This window comes from Oncorhynchus gorbuscha, linkage group LG18, assembly GCF_021184085.1.
Source record: "Oncorhynchus gorbuscha isolate QuinsamMale2020 ecotype Even-year linkage group LG18, OgorEven_v1.0, whole genome shotgun sequence".
Taxonomy (NCBI): Eukaryota; Metazoa; Chordata; class Actinopteri; order Salmoniformes; family Salmonidae; genus Oncorhynchus; species Oncorhynchus gorbuscha.
Window position 1 is genome coordinate 1,348,842 of NC_060190.1, and position 26,055 is coordinate 1,374,896.

Consider the following 26,055-nt stretch of genomic DNA (forward strand, 5'->3'; position numbering starts at 1 on the left):
TTAATCCTAAAGGATCCTACACCATCCCATCCCACAACTTTGGCCCTATAGGATCCTACACCATCCCACTACTTTAACCCTAAAGGATCCTACACCATCCCACTACTTTAACCCTAAAGGATCCTACACCATCCCACTACTTTAACCCTATAGGATCCAACACCATCCCATCCCACTACTTTAACCCTGAAGGATCCTACACCATCCCATCCCACTACTTTAACCCTAAAGGATCCTACACCATCCCACTACTTTAACCCTGAAGGATCCAACACCATCCCACTACTTTAACCCTAAAGGATCCAACACCATCCCACTACTTTAACCCTAAAGGATCCAACACCATCCCACTACTTTAACCCTAAATCATCCTACACCATCCCACTACTTTAACCCTAAAGGATCCAACACCATCCCACTACTTTAACCCTGAAGGATCCTACACCATCCCACTACTTTAACCCTAAAGGATCCAACACCATCCTACTACTTTAACCCTATAGGATCCTACACCATCCCACTACTTTAACCCTAAAGGATCCAACACCATCCCTCCCACTACTTTAACCCTAAAGTATCCTACACCATGCCACTACTTTAACCCTATAGGATCCTACACCATCCCACTACTTTAACCCTGAAGGATCCTACACCATCCCACTACTTTAACCCTGAAGGATCCTACACCATCCCACTACTTTAACCCTAAATCATCCTACACCATCCCACTACTTTAACCCTAAAGGATCCAACACCATCCCACTACTTTAACCCTGAAGGATCCTACACCATCCCACTACTTTAACCCTAAAGGATCCAACACCATCCTACTACTTTAACCCTATAGGATCCTACACCATCCCACTACTTTAACCCTAAAGGATCCAACACCATCCCTCCCACTACTTTAACCCTAAAGTATCCTACACCATGCCACTACTTTAACCCTATAGGATCCTACACCATCCCACTACTTTAACCCTGAAGGATCCTACACCATCCCACTACTTTAACCCTATAGGATCCTACACCATCCCACTACTTTAACCCTAAAGGATCCTACTCCATCCCACTACTTTAACCCTATAGGATCCTACACCATCCCACTACTTTGGCCCTATAGGATCCAACACCAGCCCACTACTTTAACCCTAAAGGATCCTACACCATCCCACTACTTTAACCCTAAATGATCCAACACCATCCCACTACTTTAACCCTAAAGGATCCTACACCATCCCACTACTTTGGCCCTATAGGATCCTACACCATCCCACTACTTTGGCCCTATAGGATCCTACACCATCCCACTACTTTGGCCCTATAGGATCCTACACCATCCCACTACTTTGGCCCTATAGGATCCTACACCATCCCACTACTTTGGCCCTATAGGATCCTACACCATCCCACTACTTTGGCCCTATAGGATCCTACACCATCCCACTACTTTGGCCCTATATGATCCTACACCATCCCACTACTTTGGCCCTATAGGATCCTACACCATCCCACTACTTTAACCCTAAAGGATCCTACACCATCCCACTACTTTAACCCTATAGGATCCTACACCATCCCACTACTTTAACCCTATAGGATCCTACACCATCCCACTACTTTAACCCTAAAGGATCCAACACCATCCCTCCCACTACTTTAACCCTAAAGGATCCTACACCATCCCACTACTTTAACCCTGAAGGATCCTACACCATCCCACTACTTTAACCCTATAGGATCCTACACCATCCCACTACTTTAACCCTAAAGGATCCTACTCCATCCCACTACTTTAACCCTATAGGATCCTACACCATCCCACTACTTTGGCCCTATAGGATCCAACACCAGCCCACTACTTTAACCCTAAAGGATCCTACACCATCCCACTACTTTAACCCTAAATGATCCAACACCATCCCACTACTTTAACCCTAAAGGATCCTACACCATCCCACTACTTTGGCCCTATAGGATCCTACACCATCCCACTACTTTGGCCCTATATGATCCTACACCATCCCACTACTTTGGCCCTATAGGATCCTACACCATCCCACTACTTTAACCCTAAAGGATCCTACACCATCCCACTACTTTAACCCTATAGGATCCTACACCATCCCACTACTTTAACCCTATAGGATCCTACACCATCCCACTACTTTAACCCTAAAGGATCCAACACCATCCCTCCCACTACTTTAACCCTGAAGGATCCTACACCATCCCACTACTTTAACCCTGAAGGATCCTACACCATCACACTACTTTAACCCTATAGGATCCTACACCATCCCACTACTTTAACCCTAAAGGATCCTACTCCATCCCACTACTTTAACCGTATAGGATCCTACACCATCCCACTACTTTGGCCCTATAGGATCCAACACCAGCCCACTACTTTAACCCTAAAGGATCCTACACCATCCCACTACTTTAACCCTAAATGATCCAACACCATCCCACTACTTTAACCCTAAAGGATCCTACACCATCCCACTACTTTGGCCCTATCGGATCCTACACCATCCCACTACTTTGGCCCTATAGGATCCTACACCATCCCACTACTTTGGCCCTATAGGATCCTACACCATCCCACTACTTTAACCCTAAAGGATCCTACATCATCCCACAACTTTGGCCCTATAGGATCCTACACCAGCCCATCCCACTACTTTGGCCCTATAGGATCCTACACCATCCCACAACTTTGGCCCTATAGGATCCTACACCATCCCACTACTTTAACCCTATAGGATCCTACACCAGCCCACTACTTTAACCCTAAAGAATCCTACACCATCCCACTACTTTAACCCTATAGGATCCTACACCATCCCACTACTTTGGCCCTATAGGATCCTACACCATCCCACTACTTTAACCCTAAAGAATCCTAACTTTGGCCCTATAGGATCCTACACCATCCCACTACTTTAACCCTAAAGAATCCTACACCATCCCACTACTTTAACCCTATAGGATCCTACACCATCCCACTACTTTAACCCTAAAGGATCCTACACCATCCCACTACTTTAACCCTAAAGGATCCTACACCATCCCATCCCACTACTTTGGCCCTATAGGATCCTACACCATCCCACTACTTTGGCCCTATAGGATCCTACACCATCCCACTACTTTGGCCCTATAGGATCCTACACCAGCCCATCCCACTACTTTGGCCCTATAGGATCCTACACCATCCCACTACTTTGGCCCTATAGGATCCTACACCATCCCACTACTTTGGCCCTATAGGATCCTACACCATCCCACTACTTTGGCCCTATAGGATCCTACACCATCCCACTACTTTGGCCCTATAGGATCCAACACCATCCCACTACTTTAACCCTATAGGATCCAACACCATCCCATCCCACTACTTTAACCCTATAGGATCCTACACCATCCCACTACTTTAACCCTATAGGATCCTACACCATCCCACTACTTTAACCCTAAAGGATCCTACACCATCCCACTACTTTAACCCTAAAGGATCCTACACCATCCCACTACTTTAACCCTAAAGGATCCAACACCATCCCACTACGTTAACCCTAAAGGATCCTACACCATCCCACTACTTTAATCCTATAGGATCCTACACCATCCCATCCCACTACTTTAACCCTGAAGGATCCTACACCATCCCACTACTTTAACCCTATAGGATCCTACACCAGCCCACTACTTTAACCCTGAAGGATCCAACACCATCCCACTACTTTAACCCTATAGGATCCTACACCAGCCCACTACTTTAACCCTATAGGATCCTACACCAGCCCACTACTTTAACCCTATAGGATCCTACACCATCCCACTACTTTAACCCTATAGGATCCTACACCATCCCACTACTTTAACCCTGAAGGATCCTACACCAGCCCATCCCACTACTTTAACCCTATAGGATCCAACACCATCCCACTACTTTAACCCTGAAGGATCCTACACCAACCCACTACTTTAACCCTATAGGATCCTACACCATCCCACTACTTTAACCCTGAAGGATCCTACACCATCCCACTACTTTAACCCTATAGGATCCTACACCATCCCATCCCACTACTTTTAACCCTGAAGGATCCTACACCATCCCACTACTTTAACCCTAAAGGATCCTACACCATCCCATCCCACTACTTTAACCCTATAGGATCCAACACCATCCCACTACTTTAACCCTAAAGGATCCTACACCATCCCACTACTTTAACCCTGAAGGATCCTACACCAACCCACTACTTTAACCCTGAAGGATCCTACTCCATCCCACTACTTTAACCCTGAAGGATCCTACACCAACCCACTACTTTAACCCTATAGGATCCTACACCATCCCACTACTTTAACCCTATAGGATCCTACACCATCCCACTACTTTAACCCTATAGGATCCTACACCATCCCATCCCACTACTTTAACCCTAAAGGATCCTACACCATCCCACTACTTTAACCCTGAAGGATCCTACACCATCCCACTACTTTAACCCTATAGGATCCTACACCATCCCATCCCACTACTTTTAACCCTGAAGGATCCTACACCATCCCACTACTTTAACCCTATAGGATCCTACACCATCCCATCCCACTACTTTAACCCAATAGGATCCTACACCATCCCATCCCACTACTTTAACCCTGAAGGATCCTACACCATCCCACTACTTTAACCCTGAAGGATCCTACACCATCCCATCCCACTACTTTAACCCTGAAGGATCCTACACCATCCCACTACTTTAACCCTAAAGGATCCAACACCATCCCACTACTTTAACCCTGAAGGATCCTACACCATCCCACTACTTTAACCCTGAAGGATCCTACACCATCCCACTACTTTAACCCTATAGGATCCAACACCATCCCACTACTTTAACCCTAAAGGATCCTACACCATCCCACTACTTTAACCCTAAAGGATCCAACACCATCCCACTACTTTAACCCTATAGGATCCAACACCATCCCATCCCTCTACTTTAACCCTATAGGATCCAACACCAGCCCACTACTTTAACCCTATAGGATCCTACACCATCCCACTACTTTAACCCTATAGGATCCAACACCATCCCACTACTTTAACCCTATAGGATCCAACACCAGCCCATCTACCTGGGAGGATGGAACCCCGTCTCTCCAAACAATAAATAAAGTTTAGGGTAGAGAGCATCTTTCAGCTGTCCTTTTGCATTTACTGATGGAAAGAAGAATGGATTGCCCGGATGTCAAGTGACTGTCTCAGTCTGACTTGAGAGTACTGACTGACTTAAACGCTGTGTTCTCAGGTATATTGCTACAATCAATTGAAATTGATGTGGTCCTACTCTTTCTAAGTCAAATGAAAACACTACCAGTTCGCTAAATTACTCCTAGTTAGCTAAATTACTCCTGAGTAAGTCCATTGTCCTTATTGGTCCTACCCTTTCTAAGTCAAATGAAAACACTGCCAGTTCTCTAAATTACTCCTAAGTCCATTGTCATTATTACATTCACACTGTTTTCTATCACCAGGTTCTTAAATGTTGTGAAAACGGGTTCATCATATTGATCACAACTACCTCTGTTTACAGCCTGGTCTCACAGACTAGACATAACATAGTAAAAACCACATCAACTACCTGGGTTCACAGCCTGGTCTCACAGACTAGATGTAAAATAGTAAAAAATAAACTACCTCGGTTTACAGCCTGGTCTCACAGACTAGACGTAACATAGTAAAAATGACATCAACTTCCTCGGTTTACAGCCTGGTCTCACAGACTAGACGTAACATAGTAAAAAACACATCAACTACCTGGGTTTACAGCCTGGTCTCACAGACTAGAAGTAACATAGTAAAAATAAATCAGCTACCTCGGTTTACAGCCTGGTCTCACAGACTAGACGTAACATAGTAAAAATAAATCAACTACCTTGGTTTACAGCCTGGTCTCACAGACTAGACGTAACATAATCTCCCTTAAATATTTCCAAATATATATATTTTCTGTAGTGCTTTGATCAGTCTCTACACTTCAACATCCCATGAAAATTAATATAAAAAACAAAACATGATTTGAAGCTTTACATGTATATTTGTTATATAGTTTTTAGTTAAGGTAAGACAGACTGACATGATTACATTTTTATTTTTTATTTTTTTATTTCACCTTTATTTAACCAGGTAGGCTAGTTGAGAACAAGTTCTCATTTGCAACTGCGACCTGGCCAAGATAAAGCATAGCAGTATGAACAGACAACAACACAGAGTTACACATGGAGTAAACAATTAACAAGTCAATAACACAGTAGAAAAAAGGGGGAGTCTATATACAATGTGAGCAAAAGGCATGAGGAGGTAGGCGAATAATTACAATTTTGCAGATTAGCACTGGAGTGATAAATGATCAGATGGTCATGTACAGGTAGAGATATTGGTGTGCAAAAGAGCAGAAAAGTAAATAAATAAAAACAGTATAAAAACAGTATGGGAATGAGGTAGGTGAAAATGGGTGGGCTATTTACCAATAGACTATGTACAGCAGCAGCGATCGGTTAGCTGCTCAGATAGCTGATGTTTGAAGTTGGTGAGGGAGATAAGTCTGCAACTTCAGCGATTTTTGCAATTCGTTCCAGTCACAGGCAGCAGAGTACTGGAACGAAAGGCGGCCAAATGAGGTGTTGGCTTTAGGGATGATCAGAGAGATACACCTGCTGGAGCGCGTGCTACGGATGGGTGTTGCCATCGTGACCAGTGAACTGAGATAAGGCGGAGCTTTACCTAGCATGGACTTGTAGATAACCTGGAGCCAGTGGGTCTGGCGACGAATATGTAGCGAGGGCCAGCCGACTAGAGCATACAAGTCGCAGTGGTGGGTGGTATAAGGTGCTTTAGTGACAAAACGGATGGCACTGCGATAGACTGCATCCAGTTTGCTAAGTAGAGTGTTGGAAGCCATTTTGTAGATGACATCGCCGAAGTCGAGGATCGGTAGGATAGTCAGTTTTACTAGGGTAAGCTTGGCGGCGTGAGTGAAGGAGGCTTTGTTGCGGAATAGAAAGCGGACTCTTGATTTGATTTTCAATTGGAGATGTTTGATATGAGTCTGGAAGGAGAGTTTGCAGTCGAGCTTGACACCTAGGTACTTATAGATGTCCACATATTCAAGGTCGGAACCATCCAGGGTGGTGATGCTAGTCGGGCATGCGGGTGCAGGCAGCGATCGGTTGAAAAGCATGCATTTGGTTTTACTAGCGTTTAAGAGCAGTTGGAGGCCACGGAAGGAGTGTTGTATGGCATTGAAGCTCGTTTGGAGGTTAGATAGCACAGTGTCCAATGACGGGCCGAAAGTATATAGAATGGTGTCGTCTGCGTAGAGGTGGATCAGGGAATCGCCCGCAGCAAGAGCAACATCATTGATGTACACAGAGAAAAGAGTCGGCCCGAGAATTGAACCCTGTGGCACCCCCATAGAGACTGCCAGAGGACCGGACAGCATGCCCTCCGATTTGACACACTGAACTCTGTCTGCAAAGTAATTGGTGAACCAGGCAAGGCAGTCATCCGAAAAACCGAGGCTACTGAGTCTGCTGATAAGAATATGGTGATTGACAGAGTCGAAGGCCTTGGCAAGGTCGATGAAGATGGCTGCACAGTACTGTCTTTTATCGATGGCGGTTATGATATCGTTTAGTACCTTGAGTGTGGCTGAGGTGCACCCGTGACCGGCTCGGAAACCAGATTGCACTGCGGAGAAGGTACGGTGGGATTCGAGATGGTCAGTGACCTGTTTGTTGACTTGGTTTTCGAAGACCTTAGATAGGCAGGGCAGAATGGATATAGGTCTGTAACAGTTTGGGTCCAGGGTGTCTCCCCCTTTGAAGAGGGGGATGACTGCGGCAGCTTTCCAATCCTTGGGGATCTCAGACGATATGAAAGAGAGGTTGAACAGGCTGGTAATAGGGGTTGCGACAATGGCGGCGGATAGTTTCAGAAATAGAGGGTCCAGATTGTCAAGCCCAGCTGATTTGTACGGGTCCAGGTTTTGCAGCTCTTTCAGAACATCTGCTATCTGGATTTGGGTAAAGGAGAACCTGGAGAGGCTTGGGCGAGGAGCTGCGGGGGGGGGGCGGAGCTGTTGGCCGAGGTTGGAGTAGCCAGGCAGAAGGCATGGCCAGCCGTTGAGAAATGCTTATTGAAGTTTTCGATAATCATGGATTTATCGGTGGTGACCGTGTTACCTAGCCTCAGTGCAGTGGGCAGCTGGGAGGAGGTGCTCTTGTTCTCCATGGACTTCACAGTGTCCCAGAACTTTTTGGAGTTGGAGCTACAGGATGCAAACTTCTGCCTGAAGTAGCTGGCCTTAGCTTTCCTGACTGACTGCGTGTATTGGTTCCTGACTTCCCTGAACAGTTGCATATCGCAGGGACTATTCGATGCTATTGTAGTCCGCCACAGGATGTTTTTGTGCTGGTCGAGGGCAGTCAGGTCTGGAGTGAACCAAGGGCTGTATCTGTTCTTGGTTCTGCATTTTTTGAACGGAGCATGCTTATCTAAAATGGTGAGGAAGTTACTTTTAAAGAATGACCAGGCATCCTCAACTGACGGGATGAGGTCGATGTCCTTCCATGATACCCGGGCCAGGTCGATTAGAAAGGCCTGCTCACAGAAGTGTTTTAGGGAGCGTTTGACAGTGATGAGGGGTGGTCGTTTGACTGCGGCTCCGTGGCGGATACAGGCAATGAGGCAGTGATCGCTGAGATCCTGGTTGAAGACAGCGGAGGTGTATTTGGAGGGCCAGTTGGTCAGGATGACGTCTATGAGGGTACCCTTGTTTACGGAGTTAGGGTTGTACCTGGTGGGTTCCTTGATGATTTGTGTGAGATTGAGGGCATCTAGCTTAGATTGTAGGACTGCCAGGGTGTTAAGCATATCCCAGTTTAGGTCACCTAACAGAACAAACTCTGAGGCTAGATGGGGGGCGATCAATTCACAAATGGTGTCCAGGGCACAGCTGGGAGCTGAGGGGGGTCGGTAGCAGGCGGCAACAGTGAGACACTTATTTCTGGAGAGAGTAATTTTCAAAATTAGTAGTTCGAACTGTTTGGGTATGGACCTGGAAAGTATGACATTACTTTGCAGGCTATCTCTGCAGTAGACTGCAACTCCTCCCCCTTTGGCAGTTCTATCTTGACGGAAGATGTTATAGTTGGGTATGGAAATCTCTGAATTTTTGGTGGCCTTCCTGAGCCAGGATTCAGACACTGCAAGGACATCAGGGTTAGCAGAGTGTGCTAAAGCAGTGAGTAAAACAAACTTAGGGAGGAGGCTTCTGATATTGACATGCATGAAACCAAGGCTTTTTCGATCACAGAAGTCAACAAATGAGGGTGCCTGGGGACATGCAGGGCCTGGGTTTACCTCCACATCACCCGCGGAGCAGAGAAGGAGTAGTATGAGGGTGCGGCTGAAGGCTATCAAAACTGGTCGCCTAGAGCGTTGGGGACAGAGGAGCAGGTTTCTGGGCATGGTAGAATATATTCAGGGCATAATGCGCAGACAGGGGTATGGTGGGGTGCGGGTACAGAGGAGGTAAGCCCAGGCACTGGGTGATGATGAGAGAGGTTGTATCTCTGGACATTCTGGTTGTAATGGGTGAGGTCACCGCATGTGTGGGAGGTGGGACAAAGGAGGTAACAGGGGTATTAAGAGTGGAACTAGGGGCTACATTGTGAACTAAAACAATGATCACTAACCTGAACAACAGTATACAAGGCATATTGACATTTGAGAGAGACATACAGCGAGGCATACAGTAATCACAGGTGTTGAATTGGGAAAGCTAGCTAAAACAGTAGGTGAGACAGCAACAGCTAGTTAGCTAGCACAACAAACAGCAGGTAAAATGGCGTTGACTAGGCAACGGGGCCGACAGATAAAACAAACAAGCAGAATGGAGTACCGTGATTAATGGACAGTCCAGCGTGCATCAGCTATGTAGCCAAGAGATCAGTGTCCAGGGGGCAGCGGTGGATGGGCAGGGAAGCTGGACTGGCGAGTGTTATCCAGGTTAAAAAACTAACATGACTAAATAGCTTGTAGCTAGTTAGCTGGATAGCGTCTGGAGGTTCTTGAGTGTGTTCTAAATTTTTTTAAATAATAGCGATTCCGTATCACAATGGGTGAGGCAGGTTTCCGGAAGGTATAAACAATTTAAAAATCAAAAAGAGATAGAAAGTAAATATGGGTCCAGAGAGTATTTGGGACGCGGCGATACAGACGGTTAGCAGGCCTGTGCTAACAAGCTAACAGTTCGTAGGCCCGAGCTAGACAGGGTAGCAGGGGTGTGCTACAGGTGCTCTGGCCGGGCTAGCTTCAAGCTAAGTGGGTGGAAACGCTAGCCAGGGGTAACCATCCGGGGTTGCAGTTTAGCTAGACAGCTAGTTGTGAAGATCCAGCTGAAAAATGTTCTGTTTGCGGTGGGAATCCGGGGATGAAAAATAAATAGGTCCATTATGCTCTGGTTAGAGTCGTGTTGTTCGAACTGGCGAGAGCTTTCCGGGCTAAAGGTTAGCTGATGACCGGTTAGCTGAAGACCGCTAGCATAGCTGGTGGATTAGTTGGCTAGCTTCAGTTGAGGGGTTTCGGTTCCAAGTAAATATAAATGCTTTAGGAAAAATAGCTACATTGGGTGAGGCGGGTTGCAGGAGAAGTATTTGGAAGCTTAGATTTAGCAAAATGTATTTAAAGAGGTATGCGAAGAAAAATATATTTTTAAAAAACTAAAAAGACTCGATATATACAGGGGACAGAACGACTTACTGCTACGCCATCTTGGAAGAACAGCGTGTTAAATATATTTCAATCTGTATGTAACTAGGCAAGTCAGTTAAGAACAAATTCTTATTTACAATAAAGGCAAAAGGCCTCCTGCGGGGACGGGGGCCTGGGATTAAAAATAAATTAAATAAAACTATAGTAGTAAACACACATCACGACATGAGAGACAACACTACATAAAGAGAGACCTAAGATGACAACACAGCATGGTAGCAACACAACATGGTAGTAGCACAAAACATGGTACAAACATTATTGGACACAGACAACAGCACAAAGGGCAAGAAGGTAAAGACACCAATATGGCAGGCGAAGCAGTCACAACTGTCAGTGAGAGTGTCCGTGATGGTATTTATGAAACATATACAGCCTGGATATATATAAATATATAGCCTGGTTAAACTATCATTATGACCTCATGGATGAATTCTATAATATACTATATATCCTAGAAACCTGGTTAAACTATCATTATGACATCATGGATGAATTCTAGAATATACTATATATCCTAGAAACCTGGTTAAACTATCATTATGACATCATGGATGAATTCTAGAATATACTACACTGCTCAAAAGAATAAAGGGAACACTAAAATAACACATCCTAGATCTGAATGAATTAAATATTCTTATTAAATACTTATTAAATTCTTTACATAGTTGAATGTGCTGACAACAAAATCACACACATTATCAATGGAAATCAAATTTATCAACCCATGGAGGTCTGGATTTGGATTCACACTCAAAATTAAAGTGGAAAACCACACTACAGGCTGATCCAACCTTGATGTAATGTCCTTAAAACAAGTCAAAATGAGGCTCAGTAGTGTGTGTGACCTCCACGTGCCTGTATGACCTCCCTACAACGCCTGGGCATGCTCCTGATGAGGTGGCGGATGGTCTCCTGAGGGATTTCCTCCCAGACCTGGACTAAAGCATCCGCCAACTCCTGGACAGTCTATTGGTGGATGGAGCGAGACATGATGTCCCAGATGTGCTCAATTGGATTCAGGTCTGGGGAACGGGCGGGCCAGTCCATAGCATCAATGCCTTCCTCTTGCAGGAACTGCTGACACACTCCAGCCACATGAGGTCTAGCATTGTCTTGCATTAGGAGGAACCCAGGGCCAACAGCACCAGCATATGGTCTGAGGAGCTCATCTCGGTACCTAATGGCATTCAGGCTACCTCTGGCGAGCACATGGAGGGCTGTGCGGCCCCCCAAAGAAATGCCACCCCACACCATGACTGACCCACCGCCAAACCGGTCATGCTGGAGGATGTTGCAGGCAGCAGAACGTTCTCCACGGCGTCTCCAGACTCTGTCACGTCTGTCACATGTGCTCCGTGTGAACCTGCTTTCATCTGTGAAGAGCACAGGGCGCCAGTGGCGAATTTGCCAATCTTGGTGTTCTCTGGCAAATGCCAAACGTCCTGCACGGTGTTGGGCTGTAAGCACAACCCCCACCTGTGGATGTCGGGCCCTCCTACCACCCTCATGGAGTCTGTTTCTGACGGTTTGAGCAGACACATGCACATTTGTGGCCTGCTGGAGGTCATTTTGCAGGGCTCTGGCAGTGCTCCTCTTGCTCCTCCTTGCACAAAGGCGGAGGTAGCGGTCCTGCTGCTGGGTTGTTGCCCTCCTACGGCCTCCACCTCTCCTGATGTACTGGCCTGTCTCCTGGTAGCGCCTCCATGCTCTGGACACTACGCTGACAGACACAGCAAACCTTCTTGCCACAGCTCGCATTGATAATAATAATAATAATATATGCCATTTAGCAGATGCTTTTATCCAAAGCGACTTAGTCATGTGTGCATACATTCTATGGGTGGTCCCGGGGATCGAACCCACTACCCTGGCGTTACAAGTGCCATGCTCTACCAACTGAGCTACAGTTGATGTGTCATCCTGGATGAGCTGCACTACCTGAGCCACTTGTGTGGGTTGTAGACTCCGTCTCATGCTACCACTAGAGTGAAAGCACCGCCAGCATTCAAAAGTGACCAAAACATCAGCCAGGAAGCATAGGAACTGAGAAGTGGTCTGTGGTCACCACCTGCAGAACCACTCCTTTATTGGGTGTGTCTTGCTAAATGCCTATAATTTCCACCCGTTGTCTATTCCATTTGCACAACAGCATGTGACATTTATTGTCAATCAGTGTTGCTTCCTAAGTGGACAGTTTGATTTCACAGAAGTGTGATTGACTTGGAGTTACATTGTGTTGTTTAAGTGTTCCCTTTATGTTTTTGAGCAGTGTATATTGTTATGTTATATGGTTTAAGACAGACTGATATGATTGTATATATGATGCATATACACTGCTGATCAAAAGTTTTAGCACACCTACTCATTCCAGGGTTTTTCTTTATTTGTACTGTTTTCTACATTGTAGAATAATAATTCCCCCGATCAATATATTCATTGCCCGTGTATTTTGCAGTTACCTCATAAGAAGACTGTTTTATCATGTGGAGATTTAATTTACGTCTCTCTGTTTTATAACCAAATATTATGTTTGTCTTTGGCAGGCGAGAGACCAGACTCTCACTCTGGCCGTGGAAAGGGTCCTTCAGGGGAACGAGACCCAGAGGCGCCGAAACCAGCGAGACCACACCGCTGCTCCCAGTGTAATAAGAGTTTTGAGTGGTTATGTAAGCTGAAAAAGCATGAGAAAATACACACAGGAGAGAAGCCTTTCCAATGCTCCCAGTGTGGAAAGAGTTTTACCCAGTCAGAGACCCTGAAAAGGCATGAGAGAATACACACAGGAGAGAAGCCTTTCCACTGCTCCCAGTGTGGAAAGGGTTTTACACGATTAGGGAACCTGAAAAAGCATGAGGGAACACACACAGGAGAGAACCCCTTACAATGCTCTCAATGTGGAAAACGTTTTACCAAGCTAGGCAACCTGAAGGAGCATGAAAGGACACACACAGGGGAGAACTCTTTCCGTTGCTCTCTGTGTGGAAAGGATTTTACCAAGTTAGGGACCCTAAAAGTACATAAAAGAATACACACGGGAGAGAAACCTTTCCAGTGCTCTCAGTGTGGGAAAGGTTTTACACGGTTAGGGCATCTGAAGGAACATAAAAGAATACACACAGGAGAGAAACCTTTCCAATGCTCCCAGTGTGGAAAGGGTTTTACCTTGTTAGGGAACCTGAATATGCATGAAAAAACACACACGGGAGAAAAGCCTTACCAATGCTCCCTGTGTGGAAAGAGCTTTACACAGTTAGGGAACCTGAAGGAGCATGAAAATACACATACAGGGGAGACATCTTACCATTGCTCTCTGTGCGGAAAGGATTTTACAAGGTTAGGGAACCTGAAAAGGCATGAGAGAATACACGCGCTCTTTCCAACGCGCCCAGTGAGGAGCAGGACTTGGAACCGGTTCAGGAAACAGAACCTAAACCTGGAAAAGAGCAAAACATTTGAGGAACAGAAACAGAACCGATAACGGAAGTGATCTCTACCGTTCAAGAACAGAACCGTTATTATTTTTTGAAAAGCTTGGGAACCGGTTAATGTTATTTTAAAATGTAATGGGGGAAATCTAACTTTTCAAAGTTCTTATTCTGTTAAAATAAAAACCCAAATAATGTCTACTCGTATTTTATACACCCGTGAGCAAAAGGGTGTAACTGAAATAGCCAAATCCAATCATTTGAAGTGGTGTCCACATACATTTGACCATGTGGTCTACCTCATCAATGTTCCCGGCAGTATTATTCCACCATGTTAGAGAGAGAACACAGGTGCTGATTGTAAAACACTTTTGATAAATGCAAATGTTTTTTTTCTTAATATAATTCAAATGTGTAACGCCATTAAGTGAATGTTCATTATATACAGCTACATGATGTATTGTTAAACCATGTAGGAGCAGTATAAACCTAGTCTGTTCATTATATACATCTACATGATGTATTGTTACACCATGTAGGAGCAGTATAGACCTAGTCTGTTCATTATATACATCTACATGATGTATTGTTACACCATGTAGGAGCAGTATAGACCTAGTCTGTTCATTATATACATCTACATGATGTACTGTTACATTTACATTTAAGTCATTTAGCAGACCTAGTCTGTTCATTATATAATCTACATGATGTATTGTTACACCTATTACATGTAGGAGCAGTATAGACCTAGTCTGTTCATTATATACATCTACATGATGTATTGTTACACCATGTAGGAGCAGTATAGACCTAGTCTGTTCATTATATACATGATGTATTGTTACACCATGTAGGAGCAGTATAGACCTAGTCTGTTCATTATATACATCTACATGATGTATTGTTACACCATGTAGGAGCAGTATAGACCTAGTCTGTTCATTATATACATCTACATGATGTATTGTAAAACCATGTAGGAGCAGTATAGACCTAGTCTGTTACATGTAGGAGCAGTATAGACCTAGTCTGTTACATGTAGGAGCAGTATAGACCTAGTCATCTACCTATCTGATGTATATAGACCTAGTCTGTTACATGTAGGAGCAGTATAGACCTAGTCTGTTACATGTAGGAGCAGTATAGACCTAGTCTGTTACATGTAGGAGACAGTATAGACCCTAGTCTGTTACATGTAGGAGCAGTATAGACCTAGTCTGTTACATGTAGGAGCAGTATAGACCCTAGTCTGTTACATTGTTACATGTAGGAGCAGTATAGACCTAGTCTGTTACATGTAGGAGCAGTATAGACCTAGTCTGTTACATGTAGGAGCAGTATAGACCTAGTCTGTTACATGTAGGAGCAGTATAGACCTAGTCTGTTACATGTAGGAGCAGTATAGACCTAGTCTGTTACATGTAGACCTAGTCTGTTACATGTAGGAGCAGTATAGACCTAGTCTGTTACATGTAGGAGCAGTATAGACCTAGTCTGTTACATGACCTAGTCTGAGGAGCAGTATAGACCTAGTCTGTTACATGTAGGAGGAGACAGTTACATGTATAGACCTAGTCTGTTACATGTAGGAGCAGTATAGACCTAGTCTGTTACATGAGTCTGTTACATGTAGTAGTCTGTTACACCCTATGTAGGAGCAGTATAGACCTAGTCTGTTACATGTAGGAGCAGTATAGACCTAGTCTGTTAGACATCTGTACATGTATACAGTATAGACCTAGTCTGTTACATGTAGGAGCAGTATAGACCTAGTCTGTTACATGTAGGAGCAGTATAGACCTAGTCTGTTACATGTAGGAGCAGTATAGACCTAGTCTGTTACATGTAGGAGCCCTAGTGTAGGAGCAGTATAGACCTAGTCTGTTACATGTAGGAGCAGTATAGACCTAGTCTGTTACATGTAGGAGCAGTATAGACCTAGTCTGTTACATGTAGGAGCAGTATAGACCTAGTCTGTTACATGTAGGAGCAGTATAGACCTAGTCTGTTACATGTAGGAGCAGTATAGACCTAGTCTGTTACATGTAGGAGCAGTATAGACCTAGTCTGTTACATGTAGGAGCAGTATAGACCTAGTCTGTTACATGTAGGAGCAGTATAGACCTAGTCTGTTACATGTAGCAGTATAGACCTAGTCTGTTACATGTAGGAGCAGTATAGACCTAGTCTGTTACATGTAGGAGCAGTATAGACCTAGTCTGTTACATGTAGGAGCAGTATAGACCTAGTCTGTTACATGTAGGAGCAGTATAGACCTAGTCTGTTACATGTAGGAGCAGTATAGACCTAGTCTGTTACATGTAGGAGCAGTATAGACCTAGTCTGTTACATGTAGGAGCAGTATAGACCTAGTCTGTTACATGTAGGAGCAGTATAGACCTAGTCTGTTACATGTAGGAGCAGTATAGACCTAGTCTGTTACATGTAGGAGCAGTATAGACCTAGTCTGTTACATGTAGGAGCAGTATAGACCTAGTCTGTTACATGTAGGAGCAGTATAGACCTAGTCTGTTACATGTAGGAGCAGTATAGACCTAGTCTGTTACATGTAGGAGCAGTATAGACCTAGTCTGTTACATGTAGGAGCAGTATAGACCTAGTCTGTTACATGTAGGAGCAGTATAGACCTAGTCTGTTACATGTAGGAGCAGTATAGACCTAGTCTGTTACATGTAGGTCTGTTACATGTAGCAGTATATAGACCTAGTCTGTTACATGTAGGAGCAGTATAGACCTAGTCTGTTACATGTAGGAGCAGTATAGACCTAGTCTGTTACATGTAGGAGCAGTATAGACCTAGTCTGTTACATGTAGGAGCAGTATAGACCTAGTCTGTTACATGTAGGAGCAGTATAGACCTAGTCTGTTACATGTAGGAGCAGTATAGACCTAGTCTGTTACATGTAGGAGCAGTATAGACCTAGTCTGTTACATGTAGGAGCAGTATAGACCTAGTCTGTTACATGTAGGAGCAGTATAGACCTAGTCTGTTACATGTAGGAGCAGTATAGACCTAGTCTGTTACATGTAGCAGTATAGACCTAGTCTGTTACATGTAGGAGCAGTATAGACCTAGTCTGTTACATGTAGGAGCAGTATAGACCTAGTCTGTTACATGTAGGAGCAGTATAGACCTAGTCTGTTACATGTAGGAGCAGTATAGACCCTAGTCTGTTACATGTAGGAGCAGTATAGACCTAGTCTGTTACATGTAGGAGCAGTATAGACCTAGTCTGTTACATGTAGGAGCAGTATAGACCTAGTCTGTTACATGTAGGAGCAGTATAGACCTAGCAGGGTGCTCCAGTATAGAGCTGGGTGCTTATTTTGATGCTATCTGTTTGTTTAAATGGCTGAATAAGACATTTAAATACAGATCTGTAGTTGATGTTACATTTTATTTTATTCTCATTAACATGTAGGAGCAGTATAGACCTAGTCTGTTAAATCTTCACTAATTAATCAACACTTGCTTCTCTTTGTATGTCTCAATACAATATTGTTAGCTATTTAGTTAAATAAACATTTAAACATTTTTAAAACTTTGTCTGGAAATTACATTTCTTTCCCATCAACTTCCAGGTCAATAGCTTCCACACACACACACAGACACACACACGCACACAGACACACCACACACACACACACACACACACAGACACACCACACACACACACACACACACGTACACAGACACACCACACACACACACACCACACACACACACACACACACACAATTCTTATTGACTTTGAGCTCCTTTTTGATTCGTTCTAATATGCGCGCTATTTGCATGTGTAACGCCCACACACTTCCTCGTCAAGAAAAAGTCTGCGATGGAGCTTTCTGACAACGACAAACAAAACTGACACATTTGTATTTGATTTATTTAACTACAGTTCAATGACGGCCTGGGAACAGTGGGTTAACTGGTCTAGGAACAGTGGGTTAACTGGTCTAGGAACAGAGGGTTAACTGGTCTAGGAACAGTGGGTTAACTGGTCTAGGAACAGTGGGTTAACTGGTCTAGGAACAGTGGGTTAACTGGTCTAGGAACAGTGGGTTAACTGGTCTAGGAACAGTGGGTTAACTGGTCTAGGAACAGTGGGTTAACTGGTCTGGGAACAGTGGGTTAACTGGTCTAGGAACAGTGGGTTAACTGGTCTAGGAACAGTGGGTTAACTGGTCTAGGAACAGTGGGTTAACTGGTCTAGGAACAGTGGGTTAACTGGTCTAGGAACAGTGGGTTAACTGGTCTGGGAACAGTGGGTTAACTGGTCTAGGAACAGTGGGTTAACTGGTCTAGGAACAGTGGGTTAACTGGTCTAGGAACAGTGGGTTAACTGGTCTAGGAACAGTGGGTTAACTGGTCTAGGAACAGTGGGTTAACTGGTCTAGGAACAGTGGGTTAACTGGTCTAGGAACAGTGGTTTAACTGGCCTAGGAACAGTGGGTTAACTGGTCTAGGAACAGAGGGTTAACTGGTCTGGGAACAGTGGGTTAACTGGTCTAGGAACAGTGGGTTACCTGCCTAGGAACAGTGGGTTAACTGGCCTAGGAACAGTGGGTTAACTGGTCTAGGAACAGTGGGTTAACTGGTCTAGGAACAGTGGGTTAACTGGTCTAGGAACAGTGGGTTAACTGGTCTAGGAACAGTGGGTTAACTGGTCTAGGAACAGTGGGTTAACTGGTCTAGGAACAGTGGGTTAACTGGTCTAGGAACAGTGGGTTAACTGGTCTAGGAACAGTGGGTTAACTGGTCTAGGAACAGTGGGTTAACTGGTCTAGGAACAGTGGTTTAACTGATCTAGGAACAGTGGTTTAACTGGTCTAGGAACAGTGGGTTAACTGGTCTAGGAACAGTGGGTTAACTGGTCTAGGAACAGTGGGTTAACTGGTCTAGGAACAGTTAACTGGTCTAGGAACAGTGGGTTAACTGGTCTAGGAACAGTGGGTTAACTGGTCTAGGAACAGTGGGTTAACTGGTCTAGGAACAGTGGTTTAACTGGCCTAGGAACAGTGGGTTAACTGGTCTAGGAACAGAGGGTTAACTGGTCTGGGAACAGTGGGTTAACTGGTCTAGGAACAGTGGGTTAACTGGTCTAGGAACAGTGGTTTAACTGGTCTAGGAACAGTGGGTTAACTGGTCTAGGAACAGTTAACTGGTCTAGGAACAGTGGGTTAACTGGTCTAGGAACAGTGGGTTAACTGGTCTAGGAACAGTGGTTTAACTGGCCTAGGAACAGTGGGTTAACTGGTCTAGGAACAGAGGGTTAACTGGTCTGGGAACAGTTGGTTAACTGGTCTAGGAACAGTGGGTTAACTGGTCTAGGAACAGTGGGTTAACTGGTCTAGGAACAGTGGGTTAACTGGTCTAGGAACAGTGGGTTAACTGGTCTAGAAACAGTGGGTTAACTGGTCTAGAAACAGTGGGTTAACTGGTCTAGAAACAGTGGGTTAACTGGTCTAGAAACAGTGGGTTAACTGGTCTAGGAACAGTGGGTTAACTGGTCTAGGAACAGTGGGTTAACTGGTCTAGGAACAGTGGGTTAACTGCCTGTTCAGGGGCAGAACGACTGTTCAGGGGCAGAACGACAGATTTGTACCTTGTCAGCTCGGGGTTTGAACTTGCAACCTTCCGGTTACTAGTCCAACTCTCCAACCACTAGGCTACCCTGCCGCCCCACATAGTAATGACCAGGGATTAAAACAGGAGCAACTAGAAGCATTTTGAGCCTTCGTGTGATGGGAGGATGTATTAGCAGTCTTGCCAATGGGGAAAAGACTAATTTACCAGCTCGCTATTTTAGCTTTGCTCCACAGCAATATAAGTTCCCATTGGCCGTAGTGACCATAACATTGTGGTAATAAAATAATTTATAAGAGATCTTACAAAATGTTTTCTCAGGACTTGTTGTTGTTGTTGAAGATATAAAACATGTGTGTTGGTCTGATGTGTAATCAGGAAGTGAATCCAGTTCAACATGTGTGTTGGTCTGATGTGTAATCAGGAAGTGGAAGTTAAACATGTGTGTTGGTCTGATGTGTAATCAGGAAGTGGAAGTTAAACATGTGTGTTGGTCTGATGTGTAATCAGGAAGTGAATCCAGTTCAACATGTGTGTTGGTCTGATGTGTAATCAGGAAGTGGAAGTTAAACATGTGTGTTGGTCTGATGTGTAATCAGGAAGTGAATCCAGTTAAACATGTGTGTTGGTCTGATGTGTAATCAGGAAGTGAATCCAGTTCAACATGTGTGTTGGTCTGATGTGTAATCAGGAAGTGAATCCAGTTCAACATGTGTGTTGGTCTGATGTGTAATCAGGAAGTGAATCCAGTTCAACATGTGTGTTGGTCTGATGTGTAATCAGGAAGTGGAAGTTCAACATGTGTGTTGGTCTGATGTGTAATCAGGAAGTGAATCCAGTTCAACATGTGTGTTGGTCTGATGTGTAATCAGGAAGTGAATCCAGTTCAACATGTGTGTTGGTCTGATGTGTAATCAGGAAGTGGAAGTTCAACATGTGTGTTGGTCTGATGTGTAATCAGGAAGTGAATCCAGTTCAACATGTGTGTTGGTCTGATGTGTAATCAGGAAGTGAATCCAGTTCAACATGTGTGTTGGTCTGATGTGTAATCAGGAAGTGAATCCAGTTCAACATGTGTGTTGGTCTGATGTGTAATCAGGAAGTGAATCCAGAAGCAGCACTGGAAGTATTTGTAAAATTGTTCTGATCAATTGTTGCTTCTGTTAAGAAATTAACGGTAAGAACTGCTTCAATGGAAGCAGCTGTGTGTTGGTTTTATATTATACACACAACACTTTAGTAAGGAAACAGCATGCGAATGGTCCATCAGCATCAAACACTAGATGGCAAAACACGCTCTAACTTAAAGTGTGCCGAGCCCCGGAGTGTGTCCAAGAGCCCTGATTGGTTGGAATGAATCAGTAACCCTGATGGAGTTTCCTTCTACTAAGGCTTCAACTTAATCCTTCACCTCAGTAACCCTGATGGAGTTTCCTTCTACTAAGGCTTCATCTTGATCCTTCACCTCAGTAACCCTGATGGAGTTTCCTTCCACTAAGGCTTCAACTTAATCCTTCACCTCAGTAACCCTGATGGAGTTTCCTTCTACTAAGGCTTCAACTTAATCCTTCACCTCAGTAACCCTGATAGTTTCCTTCCACTAAGGCTTCAACTTAATCCTTCACCTCAGTAACCCTGATAGTTTCCTTCTACTAATCCTTCACCTCAGTAACCCTGATAGTTTCCTTCTACTAATCCTTCACCTCAGTAACCCTGATAGTTTCCTTCTACTATAAGGCTTCACCTCAGTAACCCTGATAGTTTCCTTCTACTATAAGGCTTCACCTCAGTAACCCTGATAGTTTCCTTCTACTAATCCTTCACCTCAGTAACCCTGATAGTTTCCTTCTACTAATCCTTCACCTCAGTAACCCTGATAGTTTCCTTCTACTATAAGGCTTCACCTCAGTAACCCTGATAGTTTCCTTCCACTAAGGCTTCAACTTAATCCTTCACCTCAGTAACCCTGATAGTTTCCTTCAACTTAATCCTTCACCTCAGTAACCCTGATAGTTTCCTTCCACTAAGGCTTCAACTTAATCCTTCACCTCAGTAACCCTGATAGTTTCCTTCCACTAAGGCTTCAACTTAATCCTTCACCTCAGTAACCCTGATAGTTTCCTTCAACTTAATCCTTCACCTCAGTAACCCTGATAGTTTCCTTTCACTAAGGCTTCAACTTAATCCTTCACCTCAGTTACCCTGATGGAGTTTCCTTCCACTAAGGCTTCAACTTAATCCTTCACCTCAGTAACCCTGATAGTTTCCTTCAACTTAATCCTTCACCTCAGTAACCCTGATAGTTTCCTTCCACTAAGACTTCAACTTAATCCTTCACCTCAGTAACAGTGACTGTATTCCACCCAAAAGGTGCCAAAATAGCTCCTCTTGTGACATAAACAGACAGTCATGCAGCGAACCTCCAAAAATACAGAGTTCACTCTTCCCACTGGGCACACCTTATGTTGAATAAATGTTTTTTTATTGTACCTTTATTTAACCAGGCAAGTCAGTTAAGAACACATTCTTATTTTCAATGACAGCCTAGGAACAGTGGGTTAACTGCCTGTTCAGGGGCAGAACGACAGATTTGTACCTTGTCAGCTCGGGGGTTTGAACTCGCAACCTTCCGGTTACTAGTCCAACGCTAGGCTACCCTGTGATTTAGATGTGATTTCATTAAAACTACATTAAATTAAATGTCCCCCCACCCACCTGTACACACCAGACAGTATCAATCAAACTCCTTTTCAACCTGTGTTCTTTCGCTTCATTAGTCTGAGTCTGGGGCTCTAGGGGGTGGCATGGATTCCCCAGATAGATTTTGTATTTGTGCCCCCCCCCCTCCTCCCCCAGTTTTGTTTCCCATAAACACAACAGATGTAATGTGAATAACCCTGTCTGCTTCTGTCAATGTAGCGCTGGCGGTCCCGTCAGTAGAGCAGACCAGGACGGAGATGTTATATGCCAGGTGAGAACTCATAATCTAAGGAGCGGTGAGGTAGGGGATGTAATAATGTCATATTTTAGTACTTGAAATCCCAAAATGCATTCTGATTGGGCACCTAGCCATGCAATGTCCATAGGGTACCGCACTCATTATCTTGTTTAGGAAGCTCATTGGATCCCAGGGAGGGTTTTTTTTCTCACAGAAAGGGGAAAAGGTTTTCAGACAGCTACAGCTAACAATAGACTAGCTAGTAGCTACTAGCTTCGATATGTTTTGGAAGCTAGTTGGATAAGCTTTGGTCAGCATGGATAACCGAGAAATGGCTGGGCAAAAACCGAGGAACACCATGTCGAGAGCGATACCAAACTCACCGACCAGCCTACAGGCCCGACCACCGAGCCTGAGGACCCTAGCAGTAATTGTAATTCAGGGGAATTCATCATCTTCAATCATCTTGTCGAAAGTGTGAGATTTGATGCATATAATCTTCAACAGTTGTCGAAAGTGTGAGGTTTGATGCATATAATCTTCAACAGTTGTCGAAAGTGTGAGGTGATGCATATAATTTTCAACAGTTGTCGAAAGTGTGAGATGTGATGCATAGCACAGCAGTTGTCTTTAATAAGCACGTTCCTCTCTTGTTGCTTGGGCAATAGAACGGCCTTTTCTCTTTCTGTCACGACTTCCCGGAAATAAATGATCCATTTATCATTCCAGTCACAGCGAAGTGCTTCATATATTCAGCAGATAAAACCAATGATAGGAATGACTGCAAACGACTTTAATAATAAATAAATACAATTATGGTGCGCAGCCATCTTGGCCCTTCCAGCTTTAAACAGCGTCTCTTCGAGCGTATGAACTCGCACAGACAAGATTCATATTTTAGTTTATTTTTAAAAAACGTATTTCACCTTTATTTAACCAGGTGAACTTGAGAAATAATGCATTGCGGGACGATATCCGGAAATAAGTTCATAAATGTGTAATAACGCAAAAATAACAGTTTGTACTTATAGTTAACCAGATCGTGACTACAGTGAAGTTACTAAGTCTTTAGCCACACGGTGTTGTGATTCCTACCCCCCGACCTCTTTGATTCAGGGTTAAATGCGGAAAACATATTTCAGTTGAATGCATTCAGTTGTACTTGTAACTTGTCTGAAAATTAAACATACATTTTACTCATCTGCGTTACCCCTCCAGTCAGCAGATGGCGGTCTGGGAATTTAAGGCGATGCTGCTGGTGTGACGTATAATGTAGTGGACGGAACGCTTCTTTCATCAGCAGCAACAGTTAGTCAGACACCTCCGTAGCTTGATTAGACAAAATAGACGAACCAATAAAACTCTTTAGACGCTTTGTGGTATATTAGCCACTGTGTTGTGAACACATTTCTGTCGTCTAACGTTAGTTATACCATTTACTGTCACATTTACGTTGTTATTAGTCAGCTAGCTGGCTGGTTAAGTTAGCATTAGCCTAGCTAGCTAACATCTCTGACCATGAGTTCACTAAGCTACTCTCCTCCTGATAAAGAAGAGGAGGTCTGCTGGACGGAGAAAGAAGCTCTCGTCAAAGAGGAGGATGAAGAGGAGAAGGATGTTACAGTGAAAGAAGAAGAGAAAGACGTCACAGTGAAAGAAGAGGAGGATACAGTTTTTGGAGTGAAAGAGGAGGAGGAGGAGATGGCTGTCACACTGAAAAAGGAGGAGGAAGAGGAGGAAACTGGATATCTGGGCCCGGTTTCCCAAAGCCATCTTAATAAGGCATCCAATAGTTCTAATGATGAACTTAGTCATAAGATGCTTTTGGAAAACCGGGCCCTGATTAACACTAGTAAGTACTGTCTTAAAAACAGAGGCACAAACTCTGCAGTTGTTGGACTGATGTGTGGCTATAAATGAGTAAATCTACAATTGCTACATCCATATTTGGACTTTTAAATGTATTTATAGGCATTGATTCTTGAAGAATATAACACATGCCTCATGAGCTTAGTTCAACTGTTGTACCCCATCAGATCACCAAATAAGCTTTTTTTTACTCCAATGTTTAGAAACAATGTAAACCAACACTGTATAGCCTCAACATGGTTAAAACTATAATGTTGATATCATGGATGATCAGTCCTTGCATCCATAGGTCTGTCTATGAATTTGAGCGACTGTCAAGTCAACACCTTATAATGCCTGAACATCGTGACGAGGTTATAAAAGCTATAAAAGCTTCTGTCTATGAATTTGAGAGTAGTTACATTTCTCCATCCATCATCTTATTACCAAAACAGTGACAGCTTTGTTATTGTTTCAAACTGCAGATTGATTGATGTGGGATTTAATCAGCAACAAAATGTCAGCCCTGAGCCTTGGTCGGTTGACATGTTTTATTGAGACTTGGTCGGTTGACATGTTTTATTGAGACTTGGTCGGTTGACATGTTTTATTGAGCCTTGGTCGGTTGACATGTTTTATTGAGCCTTGGTCGGTTGACATGTTTTATTGAGCCTTGGTCGGTTGACATGTTTTATTGAGACTTGGTCGGTTGACATGTTTTGTTGAGCCTTGGTCGGTTGACATGTTTTATTGAGCCTTGGTCGGTTGACATGTTTTATTGAGCCTTGGTCGGTTGACATGTTTTATTGAGCCTTGGTCGGTTGACATGTTTTATTGAGACTTGGTCAGTTGACATGTTTTATTGAGCCTTGGTCGGTTGACATGTTTTATTGAGCCTTGGTCGGTTGACATGTTTTATTGAGACTTGGTCGGTTGACATGTTTTATTGAGACTTGGTCGGTTGACATGTTTTGTTGAGCCTTGGTCGGTTGACATGTTTTATTGAGCCTTGGTCGGTTGACATGTTTTATTGAGCCTTGGTCGGTTGACATGTTTTATTGAGACTTGGTCGGTTGACATGTTTTATTGAGACTTGGTCGGTTGACATGTTTTATTGAGACTTGGTCGGTTGACATGTTTTATTGAGACTTGGTCAGTTGACATGTTTTATTGAGCCTTGGTCGGTTGACATGTTTTATGTGTTTATTTAACCTTTTACCTTCAGACTGTGTGTCCACATGTACTTGTTGGTGAGAGACTTAACCTTTCTACAGCGGGATCATATTATTGTGTAGCTAAAAACTGTTCAGATGTTTTTGTGAGATGACTGATTTTCAGGATGCCTCATGGTCTGACAAACCCTGATCTC

The 26,055-nt window shown here is 43.9% G+C and overlaps 1 protein-coding gene across 1 annotated transcript in view; it reads left to right on the plus strand.

The window, feature by feature from the left end:
- LOC124002756 (zinc finger protein OZF-like) overlaps window positions 1-14,856 on the plus strand; it is a 23,187-nt gene extending 8,331 nt beyond the window's left edge. Inside the window, exon 2 of the mRNA XM_046310480.1 lies at window positions 13,408-14,856. Within this exon, the coding sequence (XP_046166436.1) occupies window positions 13,408-14,342 (935 nt within the window). The 3' untranslated portion in view covers window positions 14,343-14,856. The remainder of the gene's footprint in view (window positions 1-13,407) is intronic.
- Window positions 14,857-26,055: the final 11,199 nt, after the last annotated feature.